Source organism: Amia ocellicauda, chromosome 1 (genome assembly GCF_036373705.1).
Source record: "Amia ocellicauda isolate fAmiCal2 chromosome 1, fAmiCal2.hap1, whole genome shotgun sequence".
Taxonomy (NCBI): domain Eukaryota; kingdom Metazoa; phylum Chordata; class Actinopteri; order Amiiformes; family Amiidae; genus Amia; species Amia ocellicauda.
In genome coordinates this window covers 12,652,514-12,672,863 of record NC_089850.1, presented here as the reverse complement: position 1 = coordinate 12,672,863, position 20,350 = coordinate 12,652,514, and the positions used below count along the sequence as shown (strand labels likewise).

Sequence of the window (20,350 nt, the reverse complement as noted above, 5' to 3'; positions counted from 1 at the left end):
ACCTTCAGAGGTCTAGTAGAGTCCATGCCTCGACGGGTCAGGGCTGTTTTGGCCGCAAAATGGGGACCTACACACTATTAGGCAGGCAGTCATAATGTTATGGTTGATCGGTGTATATAGACCCTCCCTATATGCAACACAGCACTACCTATGTGCCTATGACACAACAATCGCTCACTGTCTTGGAGAATGCACAAGTTTACTTCATAACAACATTTGTCTAGAGGACAAAGCTCAATGAAAGATAATACCCAGACTGCTTAGTAGCCTAATGTTTCGATTTTCTTAAACTGCATCTTGATTGTGAAATCTCCTCAGTCTGTAAACCACAAACCATAATACAGCTGCTCTCCTGCCTTATGTGTAACTGTGGTGTTCAAACCGAAGCTGAACATTAAAATATGTCTCAAGAGAAGAAACCACAACAGCAAAAAAACAGGACATGCAAATAAATGTGAAGCTGTACCTTTAAACTGCCTTTAAAATGGTAGCATTGCCCCTTAGTTATTACATAGAACATATGAATGAATAGCAATCAAAGAAAGTCAAAAGACACCTGTCATGCAGGCGGCGGTCGTAAGCGCTCCGCTCTGCCGGCATAGGCAGTGACCAGGCCGGCGCCCACAATGCACTGCGGCGAGGTTAACAAGCAACCCGGAGGTGCGTCATGCGGGTTCAGTGAGTCTTGAGCACGCCGTGCACGAAGTCTGCGACTGGTTTGTTTTTGTTTTTAAACGAAGCCGTTTTTAACTAGAGAAGTGTTTTTAATCATCACCTTGTCTTAATTTTACCGGAGATGGGAGTCCCGGCATTTTTCCGCTGGCTCAGTCGGAAATATTCGTCTATCGTTGTGCACTGTTTGGAGGAGAAGGTAGGTGTAAACATGTAGCGGCCAAGGCCTGAAGCAGCACTAATAATAACACAAAGGCCTAGTATTACAAACATGTCCAGTTAGCTTTGTAAAAGGGCGAGATTGAAATAATAACAGTAATAATCTTGGTTTATTTATCAGCAGCTGTCTACATAAATGCTTAATCCCTGGCCTTTATTGTTTTTTGTTGTTGTTTTTTTTAGATACAATTTGCACATCGTGGTGCTTTCACAACGCGTATTGCTGTTTTCTTACCCATATGTAATTGCACATTAAGTGACATTTGTGGTAGAAGTATAATATTTTGTAAAATAATGTACAGCAGCAGTCTGTTGTATGACTGTAGTTCGTTAAATGTTTTATTACGCATGTGTCCTAACTCTGTAGACAGTATAGCGGGAAAGGTGTTCAGTTTTGTGCAATACAAAGAGATGCAGTTTGTCTTATGCAAAGATCTTAATGTGCCGATTTGCCTTAAGTAAGATCTAATTGCTCTAGGTGTGTCTCAGTCACTCGGCTTGTTCTGCCTTTATAATTGTGATGAGGAAGCTGCATCGGCGTTGGTTCATGCCGTGCAATACAATAATGTTGGTTTCATTTCTTACAATCGCAGGGATGCATCCGTACAATCACAGTAGCATGTGCCTTCCTGGATAGATGCCCAGAAACAGAGATACCAAAAAAAGGGGGGGATCGAGCATACCTGCATGGTTTTAAAACCTCAAGTAGGCATGTTTTCCAGGTTTCAGGCCACCCTATCTTCTGTGTTAGCAATGGAGACCGAAACCTTTCAGTCTTGATGTTGCATCCTGGCCAAATCTAAAAACTACACAATTAAGACTGCACTCAGGGCAGCATGTACCAGGTCATTGTATAGATCCACAGATTTGTTCCTGTTCCTGTGCCATTATAGTTACTGTTCCTCAGTAGTTTGTTGTGCAGATAACCCAGTAAACACCTTGTTCCTTTTCATCCTTTTCAGCCAAAAGAAGTCAATGGAGTTCGCATACCAGTTGATACAAGCAAGCCTAATCCAAATGAAGTTGAGTTTGACAACTTGTATCTGGACATGAATGGGATTATTCACCCATGCACGCATCCTGAAGACAAGTAAATATTTTTCTTGACATTTGTTTTTTTTAATTTTGATTTCTCTGTCTCTATACCCCTAATGTTTTTCCTGTCCGTTTCCAGACCGGCCCCTAAGAATGAGGATGAAATGATGGTTGCGATTTTTGAATACATCGACCGCCTTTTTAATATTATTCGCCCAAGGAGAGTTCTCTACATGGCCATAGATGGAGTTGTAAGTATAAATTGGGAAAAGGTCCTTTTCTCATTAGCTTTATTGTAAACCGGTGAAAGTAATGTTACCCGTCGAAAGTACTGTTCAAATGGCAGCTCCAGTGATTTTCCATTATATAATTCTAATGATCCTGTACACAAATTTGATTATTCCTTGTACAGGGTTAATACCAGTGCAGTATTGTTTTAACTACATTATTTTTTCTGCAGCTTTTGTAGTCTAGACTTGTATGATTTCTGCTCAATCACCATAGCCAGGTTGGTTCAATGAATCTGTAGGTTAGAACCAAATTAAAGCACGAACATGGTTACTTATACACCTTTTCCATTTCTAATTGAGTCTTGATGCCACCATTATTACTATTAAGTGGGCAATATGCTTGCTTGCTTGCTTTGGCTAAACCGAACCAATATGTCACATTGCTAGTAAACGACTAAATTACATCGGTTACATACAAACACTTTTTCCCCACTGTAGAATGTGTTGAACAGTCAGTACGTAAATGAATGTGAATGGTTGCTTGGATTCAATTACATTTGTTTGTTGAAAAATCCTGTTTTGTAAAATGTTTAAGCTGACCTTGTGCAATACCACATATGACAGACACCTTTGCACCCTGGTATGAATAATATCAGTGTCTGAAATACTGTGCTGTGGCTTCTGCATGTGCATTATGTACACAATTGTGACCGTGAAGAAAGAAGCAATTCTCACATCTTTGTGAGTATATATGAATTCCATGACCAATCCAGGAGAGGTTAAAAGTTAGTGTGCTTATTAGCATACTTTAAAGTGTTCTCCAAGGAGATGACATTTAAATGGCACAATATGCATCTTTTTTTTTTTTTTTCTACTTCACAGCAGCAGTGGGCAGATAATAGATATGTTTTGAGACATTTCCTTGACTTTATTTTAAGTAAAAAAATAATTGCTTGTAATCTTGAAGAAGTCAGCCTAGATAGTGATGGATTTTGTAATACTTCCAATAACGCTTTATTTGTAACTTGTTGCTAAGTGACACTAACATCCTGTAAAGGTAGGACTGAGAGAGAGCTGCATGAGTAAAGCCAGGTATATCCTCTGAGATTGCAGCACTCGTCTTTTTTTTTTCCTCTGGTGGGCATACTGAAGCACTTTTTAAAGCAGCAGGTATTTGAGAAGCTCTGTGAACCTTTTCTCTAGGCTCCTCGTGCTAAAATGAACCAGCAGAGATCCAGGCGTTTCAGGGCCTCCAAAGAAGGCGTTGAGCTTGTGGAGGAAAAGCAGAGAATACGGGAAGAGATCTTTAAGAGAGGTAAGGTGTTCTCTAAATGGTCTTGACCTGAGGAGTCATGTGACATCACTTTCAGGAGGCAGCATTCTCCTCTCCTGAAGCAACTGTCAGGGTGTGTTCAATACTTCTTTATCCTCCCAACATCCTTTTTATTTTAATGGGCATGCGATCTGTAGCAGTAATTAATTTACCTATCAGAAAATCTGTCCTCCTTTCTGAGCTGTGAATGTAGAGGAATGCATCCGCGTTTGTTTTCTAGGTGGATACCTCCCTCCAGACGAGATTAAAGAGAGGTTTGACAGCAACTGTATTACCCCTGTAAGTAATCAGTCCTGTTCTTCTTGTTGCTCTACACGAGACATTTTTTATTTTGTATTTGAAATAATGAATAAGAATTCTGCACGCACAGAGGAATCCCTGATTAATTATATGGATAACAGCGCTATAATGAGCAATAGAGTGCCCTTTGAGATGACTCGTTCAAGACAACCGTACATAAGCAAGCCAGTATTGTGATGAACAGGGGTGGTAATATCAATGCATCTTGTATACAATGAATGTGAGTATTTGTCTTTGTTTTACAATTTCAGGGTACAGAGTTTATGGACAACCTTGCCAAGTGTCTGAGGTACTACATTGTTGACCGGCTCAACAATGATCCAGGGTGGCGGAATTTAACTGTATGTGTATTTTTTTTTTTTTAACCTGTACATTACTTGTTGTCTCAGATTATCATTTTACAGTCACACAGGTGTCGTTTGGTTTCTTGTGAAGACTTTCCTTTCAACATACTATGATCCATAAGTTAAATTCTGTTCGTACCTGGTGCTCACTGTTGAACCCAAATTTGAACCCAAAACACCCGAGAAGGTTGTTTCGTATAATTGCAGCTGTTGTAATTAAAAACATGCAAAAGTATGATGACTTCTGTATGTTCTACTGGTCTTAATTTAAGGGCATGGTAATCTGAAACTTTTTACTAAAAACTAAATTTGGCACTTCTTTCAATTAGAAAACAGGCACCAAGGCATTATGGGACATAGACATCCCACAGTCCTGATGTCTGTGTTATTATTTTTGTCATTTAGCTGACGATCTTAACCAGGGCGACTTACATTTGTACCCATTTATACAGTCCAGAGCCCTAACCACTACTCAACAGTGCTACACAGTACTGTGACCTTTAACTCAGAGTTGCTAATGGGCCCCTAGTTGGGATAGTGAAGCCTACCATATCCCTGTTGTAGTGGATGTAGGTTCTCCTTTTCTTTCGTAGGACCAGGGTTACATTCATGATCTAATCGTATCTAAATAAACCCCGGTTACATTTGTGTCACAATAGAATACTTTTTTCAATTAATATTTTAAACTTGCTCCTTACATTCTACCTCTGAGAACCCCGAAACTGATGATTGCATTCTACCTGTATATGAAAGTCATTTTTAAAATGTAAATCTATATCCCCCATTTTTACAAACCTCTACCAAGCATACCATACATTTTTATAATTGTTTGTATGAATGAACCAGTCTTTGTTTACAGCTCATTCAAGTGTACTGCTGTTTTTAAACAGATAATATTTAATGTTAAATAATTCTTCTGGTTGTAAAACTGTTTTAATTTCCACTTTTGTTTTAGGTTATCTTGTCTGATGCAAGCGTGCCTGGTGAGGGGGAGCATAAAATAATGGATTACATTAGGAGACAACGAGGTATTTTAATCTTGCTCTTCTGGGCTCTAACTGCAGCTGGCTGTTTAGAATGGGCATGAGTTTTTTCTCCCGCTTCCTGCTGACAACTGTTAGGATTACATGTCAGTAAATTCTGATATTGTCTTTCTGTCCTTGATTTTGATGAGGATTTGATCCCCCCCAACACACACACACACACACACACACGAAAAACCTACAGTTACAGTTCCACAGAGTGCTTTCACCATAAACCTTGTTTTCAATATATACACCATGAATACTTGTTGGATTTAATGCTAAAACATAATGATAAAGACCACCTTTTCCTGTTTTTGTGACTCAACACTCACATTTGGTTTTTTTTGGTTGCCATAAAAGTAAAAATAACACATACAGGGGCAAAAACAATGCACACTGACAGATAATATTATGCACTGTTGGTTGAGTTGGTTGTGACTTTAATTTGTAAATAAAGATTTTTCATTTTTCTTCTCCTTAGCTCAACCTAACCATGACCCCAACACTCATCACTGCCTTTGTGGGGCTGATGGTACGTACACTTCTATATGAAACCTGTAATAATGTCTGTTTTTCTTTGAGAAGGTGGTATGGGGGTTGGGGACTTTCAGATACTTCAGGAATTGCTGGCACCAATGCTGATTTGCACTGTACCTCAGTGGGATTGATTTTCTGTGTGAACCAATAGCATTTAGATGTATTGTGTAAGATGTAGAATAAAAATAATGAATCCACATGGAAGAATAGCTAGTTCACACGTTCAGTAAGTATATTTATTCAGGTCAAATGTATGTCAATGTTTTGATCTGTCAAAGATCAACAGAACCTGCTGAATTGATTGGGATGTGAATTGAATAAATACACGTATTGTAACCAGGGGAACCCAGCAGATAGGACCAGGAGTCTCTCACTTTCCTGTTCAGGCTAGTGTCTGCCTTGTGACCATCATCCTGTTGAGACCTGTACTCTTACATCGTTGATGAGCTGCAGTCTGCTCTTTACTGTATGGGCCCCTGAGAGACTAGCCTCAGACCAACTCCACAGGGTTTGGGTTTCCTTCAACATCCTCCTGCTTGTTTCCTTCCTCTGGTTCCATAGAGGTTCAGTCAACTTTGGCAAGTTATAAAAGAGGATTATAATTGTACAAACTGTACTATTCAAATACCTACCCCCTAACTAGCCATACTGAGATCCCTACATTTATGGAAACATGCTTTATTTTTGTTGTACTCCGTGGAAGACCACTACAACTCGTAAGTGTAATATCAAAATATACATTATAAATGATATTCTTCTCAAAAATGGAGTCTGTGCTCATCTGGTTCTATGAATGGAACTACTCAGTAAAGCTATTCAGCACTGCTGTTATTAAAACCACATTGTAGCATTTTTTGCTTAGGCTTGGAAGGAGGAAAAAAAGGGTCTGTGATTTATTTTTATATTTGCGTTGTGCTGTTGCGCTTCACAATGGTGTGAAAGCACTCATGGCATTGAATGTTGTTTCACTGAATGTTTCAGAATAAAAATTGTATGTTTTTAAACATCCCCTTAATTAATTTGTCATTGAAACGTTCAAGATATTTAATTTAATGTAAGAATTGGCAGACGTTTTTATTTTCTGCGTTTATTTATCTCACTGACTGGCCTAAATATAAAAGGACAATGTTTAAATTTTTTTTTAATGTAAATGTTTTATTACAAATCAGTATGTATGTGTTTATATATAATGTGTGTATTAACATTTGAAAAAATGAGTACTGCTTTCTTTCAGCTGACTTAATAATGCTGGGGTTGGCTACTCATGAGCCACAATTTACCATCATAAGAGAAGAGTTCAAACCAAACAAGCCCAGACCTTGTGGCCTGTGTGGTCAGGTGGGCCATGAAATAAAGGATTGCCAGGGTCTTGCAAGGGAAAAGCAAGGAGAGGTATCTTATTTTCTTATGAAGCCTAAGGGCATCATACATTACAGATATACAAAAGCATCCATTTTAACATGCCAGTCATCTTTAGCAGTAAAAATGTGTTCTTGTCCTTTTACAGCATGATCAGTTTGCAGACAGCCTCCCCTGTTCCGAACAGGAGTTCATATTTATAAGACTGTGTGTGTTGAGAGAGGTATGTGTTCTTTCATTCTTAAGATTCCCATGATTTCACATCTAGTGTGAAAGTTAGTTATTTAATATTTTAAAATAAGGAAATTAAAATACACGTATTATTTGCATATAAACACAGGACTATGAAAAAGTTTTAGGCACTTGTGAAAAAATGCTGTAAGAATGCTTTAAAAAATAAACATTTTAATAGATTATATTTATCAATTAACAAAATGCAGTGAGAGTGAACAGAAGAAAAATCCAAGGAAACTTACTGCAGCAGATGAAAGACACATCATGCTGACTTCCCTTCACAAAGTGCACCTAGAAGAATTGATGATTTGAAGGCAAAGGGTGGTCACACCAAATACGGATTTGATGTAGATTTTTCTTCTGTTCACTCACTTTGCATTTAGTTAATTGATTAATATAATTAACATGTCTATTCTTGAAAGCATTCTGTACAGCATTGTTTCACACCTGCCTAAAACTTTTGCACAGTACTGTATTTTTACATTCAGATTTTTCCCTTTGTACACATGTAGATAAAGATTTGTAATCATAGTATATTTAAATGTCTACATTCTTCCATGTTCTATATTTTCTACATTTTCTGCTGGTGTTTAAAGTAGATTTGATTATTACAATTACACACACATGCAATTCATGTAAACTATTAATGCACAAATGGTTACATGCGCCACACATTTTTAAAGTTAGTTGTTTGTATATTTTCTTCATATGTAATTGTTTTAAAATACACACATGGATTCTGCTATTAATTTTTCATTTGTATATTTTTGCTTCCCAAAAAGAAAAACATAATTCTGTTAAGCCAAAGTGTTTATCCTTTGTTTCGTTTCTGCAGTATCTGGAAAGGGAGCTAACAATGGCCAGTCTGCCATTTCCTTTTGACATTGAAAGGAGTATAGATGACTGGGTTTTCATGTGTTTCTTTGTTGGAAATGACTTCTTGCCTCATTTACCCTCCTTAGAAATCAGGTGGGTTTGCTAACAGAATTTAGCTGAGCACGTCTGGCAACATTCAACCTTGAAACCTTTAACCATGCATGTTCCTTCTGGGATGATTTTTATGTATAGAAGAAAAAGGACAGTTGAATTTATTTTTAAATACATTATGCATTTCATGATTTTGTGCATTTTGAAAATGACTTTCACACCTGTATTTTAAATGCATCTTATTGGAATTGTCCTGCCAGGACCTTTTGAGAAGCTGAGTAAATTGAGTGAGATTAGTTTTAAAATATAACTTGACACTCAAATATTTATGCTTTCCTTCATTATGTTACTGTAAGACAGTATTTATTTGTTCTTTATATCAACTTGTAACAAGATAAGTTTCTGCACTAAGTCCAGGCAAATGGCTATATCTGAAGTTTTTTTTTTTTTTTTTTGTCTGTAATTGACTTTCTAACCTCCAGGGTACTACATGAGTTTTTCTGAGAGTGAGGTTTGTTATGGATGTGTACCAATGGCCGGACATAGGCATATTGATTTTCCCCTTTTAATGTATTGTATGTATTTATTTCTTTTATGTAGAGAGGGTGCTATTGATCGACTGGTGGGCATTTATAAAGACGTTGTGCACCGCACTGGGGTAAGTATTTTGAAGCAGCAGTTTTCCTTACCTAGTGGCTAAGGGTATGTCCTACAAGAAAGGTATCAGACAATTGTCCTTTTGAATATACAATTTAAAATTGTTGATGTGAATATCATGGAGGCAAATAAATAAATGTGCATGAGTATTGCTGTGCCCTATGATGTTTCAGCAGTGTGTCTTTCCTTTCAGGGCTATGTGACCGAAAACGGGTATGTGAACCTGGAGCGCGTGGAGCTCATCATGCAGGCGGTGGGAGTGGCAGAGGACAACATCTTTAAAAAGCGCAAGGAGGATGATGTAAGAGATCCCATAGGTTTGTAATTGAGAGATTTGCTTCACGTGTTCACAAGGTACACACTAAACCGGTTTAATTTACTTCATTCTCTAGGAGAATTTCAAAAGGAGAATGAAGGAAAAGAAAAAGCGATTGAAAGTAAGTTGAAAGTTAATTACAAGGCTGCTGGCCTTTTACAGTGATTTACTGCATTATTTAGGCCTCATTCTGTATGTTTAGTTTTTTCATTTGTTTGGTGAAAATTAAGTTTTGAGTTTTTTTCTTTTTTTTTTTCTTTTCCCCATTTGATAACTGAATGTGCATTAGCAAGGTCATTTGAACTTCCATTTTAATAGATGGCAATTAGATGTATTTATTTAGAAATGGTGTCTTGGATGCACTTCTGGGAACATGTTAAGCAGGACAGAATCAATGTTCTTGGTTATGCAAGTCTGTTGCTCCAATTTGTCAGTTGTTTACCTTTTTTTGTTTATTTAAAATGTTTAAGTAATTTTCGTTTTTCAGAAAGCAGGAAAGCAAATCTGTTTTTAACTAAAAGCAATTCCTTTTCACAGGCCGAACAGAGACCAGCCTTCTTGCCTTCTGGGCAGTTTGCTCCACAGGCCCTGGGTGGGAGAAATGCTCCAAAACCAATTCAAAATGCAAGGCACACTGCATTTGATATGAGAATGCATGGACGAGATGAGCAGAACCGGGTACGGCCAGCGTTTAAAACTATTCTTTGAAAAACACAGAAAGAACTACACTTTTCTATAGAGATCTTGTGTAAAGCAATGCAGAGATGATGACAACAATGGTCTACTTGCACTTAACATCCAACTTTCTAAATCTGGTGCTTATTTATGTGTGAAGGTTTAAGTGGTTTCAGTTGCCTTGTTGTATTCTGCATGTGAAATCTTTGGATGTTAGCCATCCAGTATGCCTATAACACATGAGAAAAGTGAAATTCTCTTTAAGGAATTGGTTACATTATTATTCTGTTTTTGTTTTAGTGCATGGGGCACAGGGGGAGATATTCCAGGGGGAGAAATCCAAGGCTGCACATGCAGTCACGGTTCAACCTTGTATATTAAATTGCTTGAACCAGGTAAACGGGGAAATAATACTTAAAAAGTTTAGGTTCAGTCATATTATAGCCCAAAGATTAGTGTTACATTATATTACATTTACTATTAATTTTAATATTTTAAGTCCAAAAAACTTGAATTACCAACATTCATGTGTAAGTTAAGTTTGTTAGTTTGTGTCTTTCACATACTGAGGTTAACTAAGGAAACCTCTAAACCTTCTAACAACATTGTAGTCAACCAGCTAGCAAGCAGTATTAATTAATGTATTTTAAGGTGATAATTTGGAAGAACAGAGATTAATAATATACTGGTGTTTGTTCAAAACATGGTGATGGTTAATGGTGCTGCAGGGCTTAAGTCTGCTAAGTGTTCAACTTAACAGGATGCATGTATTTAACTTTTTCAATTTGCAAACCCACAAATCACTACTATGTGTGGTAGTCCAATGGGCTTCCAACAGATAAACTGTGGTAGCCCACCACAGATATTGGTAGCCCACATTTTTCAGTTGATAAACCTTTCCATTTAACGCTCTATTTAAATAAATTGTAGATCGATTAGAATTTTAAGGTGGTAAAAGGTTCAGAGCAGAAATACACAAACACTCCAAGTACATAAAGTAGTTTGTCATGTTTTTGTTTGTTTAAACATTTTATATTTAAATTGTCACTTAAACTTGACAACAGAAAAATAAATAAATAAAATGTACCTTTATAAATGAAGTGAAAGTAAAATGTTATGCCTAGATAGAAAGGCCTGTGTGTTGCTTGGTCTGTCCTACATACATTTCCCCCCACACACAAAAAAAACAAACATGATATTGTTTTGTTTAAATCTTTTTGTTTTCAATTAGGCTAACTTTTATCAATTTTAGACATAGGTCCATGCAGGGTTTCCTATCTGGGGGGATAGCCGTTGCGAACGGGGGGTGGGCCAGGAAAAGAGTGCTTTTGTTTTATTTTTTTTTACTTTTTTCTGACGTTCATGCATTTGCTTAGCTTAATATGGAAACCCTGGATCCATGTGCAGTCAAACAGTAGCCAATGTCATTTTAGCAATTTTGTAACACCAAACGTATCTTTGAATGTTAGAACAGTAGACAGCTGGCCTAGTAGTAGCTAATAAAATTAATTTCAGCATTTTATTTCTGATGCCTTGGACTCACGTCAGTGTTTGTATAAGTTAAGGACTCTCCTCAATATTGTCTACATAGACTACTTGCAGTTACCCTACAGTTGATAAATCACATTACTGCAAACTTACCCTTCCCATCTGCAGAACACAAAGAGCGATCTTCAAAAAGCAGATCCAAGGGTATATTTGATTGAACTTACCATTCCTAAAATTTTGCATATATAATCAATGACTAAAAACATACAGGCATCTACAGATTATATACATTAATACTTACTGTACAGCTAACTCACTTCCCCACCACAAATTCTATAATTGAGTCAAAAAGTCAGACAACTAAACGCCAAAACGTTAATGATTAAACGCACAGGGCTCGACATCAATGACAATATAACGAACTACAATTTAAAAACAAACAAAAAAGTTAGTTCCTAATAAATTCAGCTTCCCTTTAATTTATATTTATTTTATGCAGTTTTAACGTTTGTCGCCTTCATCTGCAAATCAGACGCACAAACTCCCGCCTGCAAGCCAAACCTTGTGGAACAACCAATCACAGCTCCGTGTTCAGCATAAAGCCCTCCCTCATAGGCCCTGACCTAGTGAAGAGCTAATCACAACTTGTATTCAATGCAGAACACACCCCCCAAGTCAATCAAGAGCATGTTTATAAACTATTTTTTTAGAGAAGCAATAGTCCCGTGGTCTTTTCTTCCTGAGTTTTGTAGTCCCGGGCATCCGGTATAGATTTGTTCGCCTCTGCAAGCCTCTTGCCCCAATTGGCATGCAAGAAGCTGAGAGTCATGATGGATACATCTGAATTACATGAGAGTTCACTGTATTGTAGCTTAAACTAAAACCACTTAATCTAAATATGATAGTAGTATGTGTGTTTGTGTATGTGTGTGGTAGATTTGACACAAATCAACCTGGAATCTATAATGAAATGCATAGAAGGAGTTTTAATGTATTAGCTTTTCAGGTGAAGGGACATTTCGCAAACAAATTGCATTTTGTGTGAATAAGATTTAATCATCTTAAAATGTCATGGTTTGCAAAGTATAAGAACTTGTCCATAGTAGTAATTATTGGCCCTCCATCAAAATACATCTTGTTTTAAATTTAAGCCTATAGGCTGTATTAGTTTCCATAATGTTAATGCAGGTCTTTTCCTATGTGTTCCTTCAAGTATTTAGACCTTAAGTTAATACCTATCTTAAATTTTTCTTCTCTCCATACAGAATGCTGCTTTATCATTGAAAGCCACGATGAAGAATGGCAATCAGGCATGTCTCTCTTTTCCAATATTTAAGTATTTGTACAAAGACCTAAGTCGAACAGAAAATCTGATACTTTTCAGATTCATTTAAAAGCAGAAAATATGTTCATTGTTCACAGTTGCAATTGTGAAGTAAGGTAATTTAAACCATGTTCTGTACAGAACTACTGGATCCATTGTTCGCTATTAAGGATTTTTCTTAAGGCAGTAGTATTTTTGTAACCAATGTACATTCAGCAATTTTCACCATTATTGTACCTCTAACCAAAGTAGTAGGATCTCCTTGGATATAGACTATATCAGAGCTTGTTTGGCTTCAAAAGGTAGGTTTTTGTATATACTACTTTTGTTCGTTTTGTCTACTAAATGCAAAAAGATGTTTTGCTGCAGATTCCACTCCCACCCTGCCAATTCCCTTTTCACATTTTTAAAAATAAAGTACTGTCTTATGCTGTGACATTAATTATTACTAAATTCAACCAGTATCTCCAAGCGCATATTAATGAGAACAATAACATGAGCAGTGATTTACACATCAATAGTGATTGTGAATGGAAAAACGTGGGTTATAGCAGCCGGTCTTTTCCATAAACTCTAATCAAGATGTCTGTTGTCTGCCTAATGCCCAGGTGAGATAATATATGCCGATCTATGAAGCACCTTTGTGTGCGAAGAGCCGATTCTGAACCGAACTTATAATTACTTACTAAGCTGGAGATCTGTTGTCGGCTTTTGTATTTTAAATAAAGTTCTCCTTATAGCACTGCGACAAGTGAGGTTTATCCCCCACTCTCATCCCCTCACTGAACGCTTTAGATAGTTTGGTTCGTATGTACTTTCCTCAACAGTTTTATCAGAAATATTAAATTAACATCAGTGTGAATCTGATTTGCAGACCACCATTTTGGATTTGCAACTGTAATGGGTTAGGTAGGTTCTACTGAAAGATTGCTCCCAGTTGCTTCACTGTTGCTTGGCATCTTGCTTTATGGATGTGTTAACCAGCTAAAATAAAATAGGGAAAATATGCATGACATTTATATCCCAAGTTACTTGTTATTGAAATCTGTATACAAGATGACGACAAAGCCACAGATCTCTCATGAGGTATATAACATGACAAATGCCAATTGTTTTTCATTATTATTCGGGATGTAACATGCTGGTTATCTAATGTGTGGTCAACGTTTAAGATAATGATCACCTTTTTGTTCACATGTTGTATTTCAGTAGGAGGGCTCTCTTCTCATCCCTGCATGCCCCCGTTATGCATTAATACCAAATCATTGCAGGGCCCTGCTGCATCTAGTTAGCTGTCTGGAGGATTTCAGGTTTTGTTTTTCCCATGACTGACATTACCCACCTCTCCAGTCTCCCTCAGGATCCGGTGAGGCCGTCGAAGGCAAGGGTGTGAAGAGAAAAGCAGAGGACAGTGACAGCGAACCTGAACCCGAGGATAACGTTAGGTAAAGTCACGTTGTTTGACAGCAGTTTGTTAACATGCAAGGTGGGGATGCATTCTAATTAATGGCATTTAAGTTGAAGCAGCAAGTGCCTTCAGATGTTTTGCAGTGATCTTTTTTTTATCTACATGTAATTAATGTGGAAAGGCAGAATATTCTGCAAATTCCTATGAGATGTGCCAGCCAAAGCTGTTAAATCCAAGTAGCTGAATTAGTATTCATGCCGGTTTTCCTGTTACAAGTCGGTTTTCCCTGTGGGACCAAGTAGTAGATTGGGTAGACAGACACTGTTCATCTTTTGATTATGTGAGCTGAATGTTACTGTATTGCCAGAGCTTTTTTTTTCAAAATCCATTCCTTTAGGCAGCAAATCAGTAATGTATAAACTGTTCAATGTAAACTACTGTAGTGTAATTTTTAAACCCTGTAAAGGGTAAAAAAAAAAAAAAAAAAATCTATTTCAGATTAAATTGCCATCTTTTATGTACGTTTCTTTACTGCATTTAATAACCATTTCCTACTGCTGAAGTATATAGCTTTCTATTGTGATTCTGCTACAATAAAGAACTGCTTTAGTGCATTTGAAAAGTCAAACCTTTGTTTTGCTAATTAACAGTGTCAGACCTCGTCTGTGTTAAGCTAAAAACGACACTGTTAGGAGTGTATGTACTTGTAGATGCAATGATTAATGCTATTAATTTGAATATTCAGGCTTTTATGTGTCAAGAAAGCATGGGCATAGCTCTAATTGAATTATCCTTTTACGCTTTTTCTTCGCTATCCCTTTTCGGGGTCATTTCTTTAGTTATTTCATTCTGCTGAACAGAGGTGAATTGTAAAGATCATGCACTTTTGTTGGGTAGTATTTCAGCCTTGAAAAGTTAAAACGTGCCATTTACCATTTTGCCACAGTCTGTCTTTCGGATGATTATTGTTAATAGTAATAAATTGTATTGAGCTTTGCATTAATAAGTACTCCTGCCCGCTCGCATACAATGGGCTTTTTCTCACTTGAAGGACGGAGCAAGCAGGGAAATTTAAGTGTTCAGGATAAATCATAGTTGGTATTGGTGCCTAGGCTCGAACTAGGAGCTATTGGTGATGGCCTTTCATATCCAGCATCCTTGCTTTTTGTCTCCACATTTATTATGACATCACTATTTGTGATTTCAGAAGGTTAAGTTAGGGTGACTGATCCTATATAAATGTGGAGGTCTTCCATCCGTTAAAGAAGCTAAAGAACTGACCACAAACTCAATGCAAATGAAGGAATTACATTTATATATATTCACATCTAATATTTGCTGTTTGTATTCAATATTTCATACATTTTATTTAGTATTGGATGTTTTTAATGTTGATTGCACATTCAGTTGTTCATTTCACTTCCCATACCACTTGCAGTGGTAAATGCTGCTGTTCATAATTTGAATATTACAGAATCTTTTTAAACTTTTGAGTTTATCAGATTTATTAGTGTGATTTTGGCTGTTTTGTGTAAGCTATTCAGTTTAGCTGTCTTTTCAAATATTTTTTACATGGTCTTGTCATTAGAATGCAACAATTACTTGCAGAATATCCATATTGACATGGAGGACTAAATTATATATTCACCTGCAGAGACAAGCAGGTCTATGTCGAGAAGAAAAACGCATTAAACAAATGTTTTTACCTGTAGTACTTCTTGAGATGCATTTCTTTTGTTGTTTTCATTCCCAAAAAACAACAAAAGGTTATGGGAGGAAGGCTGGAAGCAACGTTACTACAAAACCAAGTTTGACGTTGATGTCTCGGATGAATCCTTTCGTCGCAAAGTTGTCAAGTCCTACGTTGAGGGTCTTTGCTGGGTTCTCAGATACTACTACCAGGTTTGTGTTTTTGTCATGTTAAAAATGCTTTAGTGTGGAAACCATCCTCTAAATAATAGTTTTTGTTGTTTTAAGTCAAATGTGATTTAATATAAAAACCGCTAAGGCCTTGACCAAATTACAATATCTAACCTAGTCACTACTTCTTACTACCTTAAATAGATTTCTATTCCTACCCTGTAAATCTATTGAATGTAAGTGCTTTAAGTCCATCATGAAGTTCAAGGCTAGTTGAACAGCAAGACTCCGAAAGTAGTTTTATCAAACTGTTTGTTCAGAAGAGATTTAAGGAAATAATTCAAACACATGGATAATGAATGGGATCTTCATGAAGCTGTTCCATCTTCAGTATACATTTGACTTTTCGTGTCCATGACTGATTTCTGTGCAAGAAGTCTCTCGAACTAGAAACCTACAATGCAGAGAATGACTCCCATGTGGGATGGAAACCTGTTTTCAAGCAGTCTCGACGTGCACACAGGCAGAACATTTTGTGAAGAAGTGAAACTCCTGTCTTGTCTGTGGAAAATGGGGCTATTGGACATCAGTTTACCTTCAGGCTGTTCCATACTATCTTCCTAGTGCCTTCCTAGTGGAATTGAGGGATGTGTGGATTTTGTGGTATACTAGGATTTTTTAGCCAACATTTCTGGTTCCATCTAACATGGCTTGGTAGCACATGGCCTGCTTGTTCGATAACAATCTGAAGCATTCATCCAAGTGTACAGCCAAATGGTCATGGCAACATAAAATCCATGTTCTTGATTGGTGATCACAGTTTCCAGACCTCAGTCCAATAGGACATGAACTGAAGACAGTGTGGATTAATGGTCAGAGTGCCCCCTGAGGACTGCCTGAAGCTATTAAAAGGCAATAGCAAGTGCTTTGTTGAGTAAATTTAAAGCCAAAGGAGGATAACGATATACAAAATGTGACTGCTTTTGAGCCATTGCATTTAAATTAACATATTATATGCTATTGGTAAATAAGATATTGAGTCATATTGTGATTACTGAATAGAATTGTTATCTTTGGAAAATCAACTTCAGTTACATTTTATGAAGGCATGAAATAAATTGGGAGGCAACCTTACTGGGGCAATTCCTTAGTTGCTCTGAAAGTGTTATACTGTAATTCACATTTCAGCTGTCTAAGAACTACTAAAGGTCAGAGCAGCATGATGAAGTATCTATACAGTAAAAATACTTCCAGCTATTTGCATTAAGAATGAGGCACATTTTATTTTATATATAACAAATTTACAAGATTCAGTTTTTCTAATTAATAGTATGTGCCCTTAAATGTTAGCCTTTTGGAAAGAAAAATAAAAAGCTAGTCATCTTTTTGAAATTATTCTGTACTCTGTGTGTACGCATGATATTGACACCTTATGTTCTGAGATATTGAAGTCAATCTCTAGGGATCCACTTAATGTATTCACCATGAAGGCCTACAGTTTATGTAGACAGGTCACTTCTGGGATGTAACGCATTCAGATATCTGCCAGTGCAATTTTTGCAACACACGTCATACAAAATCATGTTGAAGAAGATGTCTTCCACTTTCGGATGTCTGCCCCCCCTCCTTTACAAACCATGTCCTTACCACATGTTTAAAGCTGAATCTGAGATGCCTAATTATTTATATATTCTACATGGCAATTTTAGTTTTGCACGTAGGGTATTCTCATAGAAAATACTGGCTCTTTTCCCTGGCTGCCAAGGGAATAGTAATGTTTGTGTACAAGTCATTGTGCGGTCCATCTGGGCTACAAAAAGCCATATTGTAGTAATCTCTCTGTGAATTAAATCTGTTGATAATAGAGATGTTAACATTAAGATGAGATTAGTCAAGACATAGTGGGGATTGTAGAACTGATCGTTATTAACAAGCTTCGTGCTCTGAGAGCAAAGCATGCTAAATTCTCCCTACCAGGGGAATAAAGTTCATCCATTAGCATGAATGGGAAAATGTTAATGCAAAACTCAAGGCTTCAGAACAGGGCTCTGGTCATGTATATTTACTAGCAAGACTTAAAATGATTGTTTTGCCTACACCACTGCCATTCATTATTAAAGAAGCGAATTGTATTGTTAAATTTCAACTGTTGACTTGGAAGCCCCATATTATGCATGTATACTTTTGAAAGTAAGGCTCATTTAAATAAGGGCAGCCATTTTTTTTTTTACCTGAATCATTAATGTATGCACCTTGTGGTCCATATTAGGAGTCTTCGCCTGCTTTGAAATATGAAGCTGAAAGCATTTTTGTTTTTTACATTACTGAAATGCAAATGTGAAAATTTGTCGGATTTGGTTTTCATAATGTTTGTGCACGTGTATATAAAAAAAAAAGGAAAGGAAATGCCCTAAAGAAATATTTTTTAAAATGTAAGTGTTCTGTACTATATTTGACTTCTCTAAATCAACTACTTATTTTCCATGCATCGAAAGCAGTCAGCTTTTGTTTAGATCTTGATTAAACTGAGCATCCAACAGGCAATGTCTAATGTAGTGGTTGCATTTGTTTTCTCCTGAAAATTGCTACATATGTTAGACTTAATGAGTGTAAACTAACACACTTGTACTTCAGCTGGGAGAGAGGAAGTTGGGTTTATGCACATCTGTTGTATTTGCAGGGCTGTGCGTCTTGGAAGTGGTATTTTCCTTTCCATTATGCTCCTTTTGCATCAGACTTCAAAGACCTTAAGGGATTGTTCACTGAATTTGAAACTGATACGATGCCGGTAAGTCCTGATTATTTATTTTTTTAAATTATTGTTCATGTTATGAATTTAATCTATTTTAGTTGCTAATTGTTTATATATATTTTTTTTTAATTGCAGTTTAAACCCTTGGAGCAGCTAATGGGAGTGTTTCCTGCCGCCAGTGGGAACTTTTTACCTAAAACATGGCAAACGCTTATGACCGATCCAGTAGGTTGAATTTTTTAAAATTTGTTAGACATATGTCGGATTTCATCATCTCCCCCTCCTTCTAAACACTCAGTTTTAAATATGCTTTAACAATGTCCTTTTTCAATGTTTTATATGAACTGTATTGAAGTGCTAATTAAAAACCTTGTGGAATTCAATAAGTTCAGTTGAAAGCAGTATTTTAAGCTCTCCAAACTGCTGTTCTTTTGAGCTAATATAATTGTTTTCCACAGAACTCCTCCATCATTGACTTCTATCCTGATGACTTTGCTATAGATTTAAATGGGAAGAAATATGCTTGGCAAGGTAGGCCTTTGCTCATATCTTTATTGCTGCAGAATTGACTGTGTGCTTCTGTGATGGGGCTTTTAAAAAATGTTAGACCCTGCATTTTTTACAGTGAAGCTTGCACGTATTATGATTTAAAATTTGACTTTTAGTTTGTTAATCCTTTTGAAGAATCATTTGTGATTTTTCTTTAAAATTTTAAAACAATTCATGAAGCATTAGTGTATTTTCTAACCTCTGCATTCATAACTCTTTCAGGTTGGTAATAGACTTCAGTGGGCAAAACCAGTCCGTTTTTATTAGCTTGCTTGTTTCTTGCCTACAGGTGTAAAGCAGATCTGTAGAATTATCCTTCAGACAGTTGATGTATATGGCATTAAATATATCAAATTAATCGTTTCACACTGAGTGTTGTGAGCTGCAGTGCCTGGTTTGATGTTTTTCTTGAATGCGCGAAGGTGTTGCTCTGCTGCCGTTTGTCGACGAGCGCCGGCTGAGAGCTGCCCTGGAAGAGGTTTACCCTGACCTCACTTCTGATGAAAGTAAGTGCTATGATCCTTCGTGATGTCGAGTCTGTAGTCATTAAGGTCTTCAGAATTAACACGCTTGTTTTATACATACATCCAAATCTCAAAAGAACCATCTTGAATAGATGTTGCTATTGATTTTGTGTTGCACAGCCAAGTCCTTTTGCTTGGGGAATGATTTAATGGTTATAAATTGAATGATGCTTAATGAAAGTAGTACCATTTAAAAAAAAAAAAAAAAAAAAAAAAAAAAAAAAAAAAACCTTGAACTGCTTTGGCACCAGTTTTAAGTCTTTTTCGTTTTTATTATTTATTTATTTGTATTTATTTATTTTGGAGTTGCATCATCTGAGAAAAATGTTGTGAAGTAACCTTGATGTAATAATGTCTGAGAGCTCTAGTCATCAACTTTAACAAGAGATGAGTGACTGACAAAAGTGACATTTTATTCTTTGAGTGTTTCAATGTTGCTGTGGTCACTGCTATTGAACTTTCTTTCCAGTTAAAAGGAACAGTCTGGGTAGTGATATGCTGTTTGTTGGAAAGCACCATCCCCTTTGTGATTTCATAATGGAGCTATACAGGGCCAGCTCAAGTGAGGTAAAGAGAGATCCA

General features: G+C 36.7%; 2 protein-coding genes across 3 annotated transcripts in view; both read left to right on the top strand.

Moving 5' to 3' along the window:
• LOC136767666 (protein CEBPZOS) overlaps nt 1-20,350 on the top strand; it is a 398,863-nt gene that overhangs the window by 7,578 nt on the left and 370,935 nt on the right. The gene's annotated exons all lie outside the window — the stretch shown is intronic.
• Nucleotides 653-20,350, top strand: part of xrn2 (5'-3' exoribonuclease 2) — a 36,282-nt gene continuing 16,584 nt past the window's right edge. For both annotated transcript variants that reach the window (XM_066720749.1, XM_066720661.1), the window contains exons 1-23: nt 653-871; nt 1,854-1,981; nt 2,066-2,177; nt 3,360-3,471; nt 3,710-3,768; nt 4,041-4,130; nt 5,089-5,161; nt 5,640-5,690; nt 6,930-7,087; nt 7,203-7,277; nt 8,124-8,257; nt 8,816-8,873; nt 9,066-9,173; nt 9,265-9,309; nt 9,726-9,866; nt 12,617-12,661; nt 14,026-14,120; nt 15,850-15,985; nt 18,624-18,731; nt 18,831-18,920; nt 19,154-19,226; nt 19,667-19,750; nt 20,238-20,335. In XM_066720749.1, the coding sequence (XP_066576846.1) occupies nt 797-871; nt 1,854-1,981; nt 2,066-2,177; nt 3,360-3,471; nt 3,710-3,768; nt 4,041-4,130; nt 5,089-5,161; nt 5,640-5,690; nt 6,930-7,087; nt 7,203-7,277; nt 8,124-8,257; nt 8,816-8,873; nt 9,066-9,173; nt 9,265-9,309; nt 9,726-9,866; nt 12,617-12,661; nt 14,026-14,120; nt 15,850-15,985; nt 18,624-18,731; nt 18,831-18,920; nt 19,154-19,226; nt 19,667-19,750; nt 20,238-20,335 (2,148 nt within the window). In that variant the 5' untranslated portion in view covers nt 653-796. The remainder of the gene's footprint in view (nt 872-1,853; nt 1,982-2,065; nt 2,178-3,359; nt 3,472-3,709; nt 3,769-4,040; nt 4,131-5,088; nt 5,162-5,639; nt 5,691-6,929; nt 7,088-7,202; nt 7,278-8,123; nt 8,258-8,815; nt 8,874-9,065; nt 9,174-9,264; nt 9,310-9,725; nt 9,867-12,616; nt 12,662-14,025; nt 14,121-15,849; nt 15,986-18,623; nt 18,732-18,830; nt 18,921-19,153; nt 19,227-19,666; nt 19,751-20,237; nt 20,336-20,350) is intronic.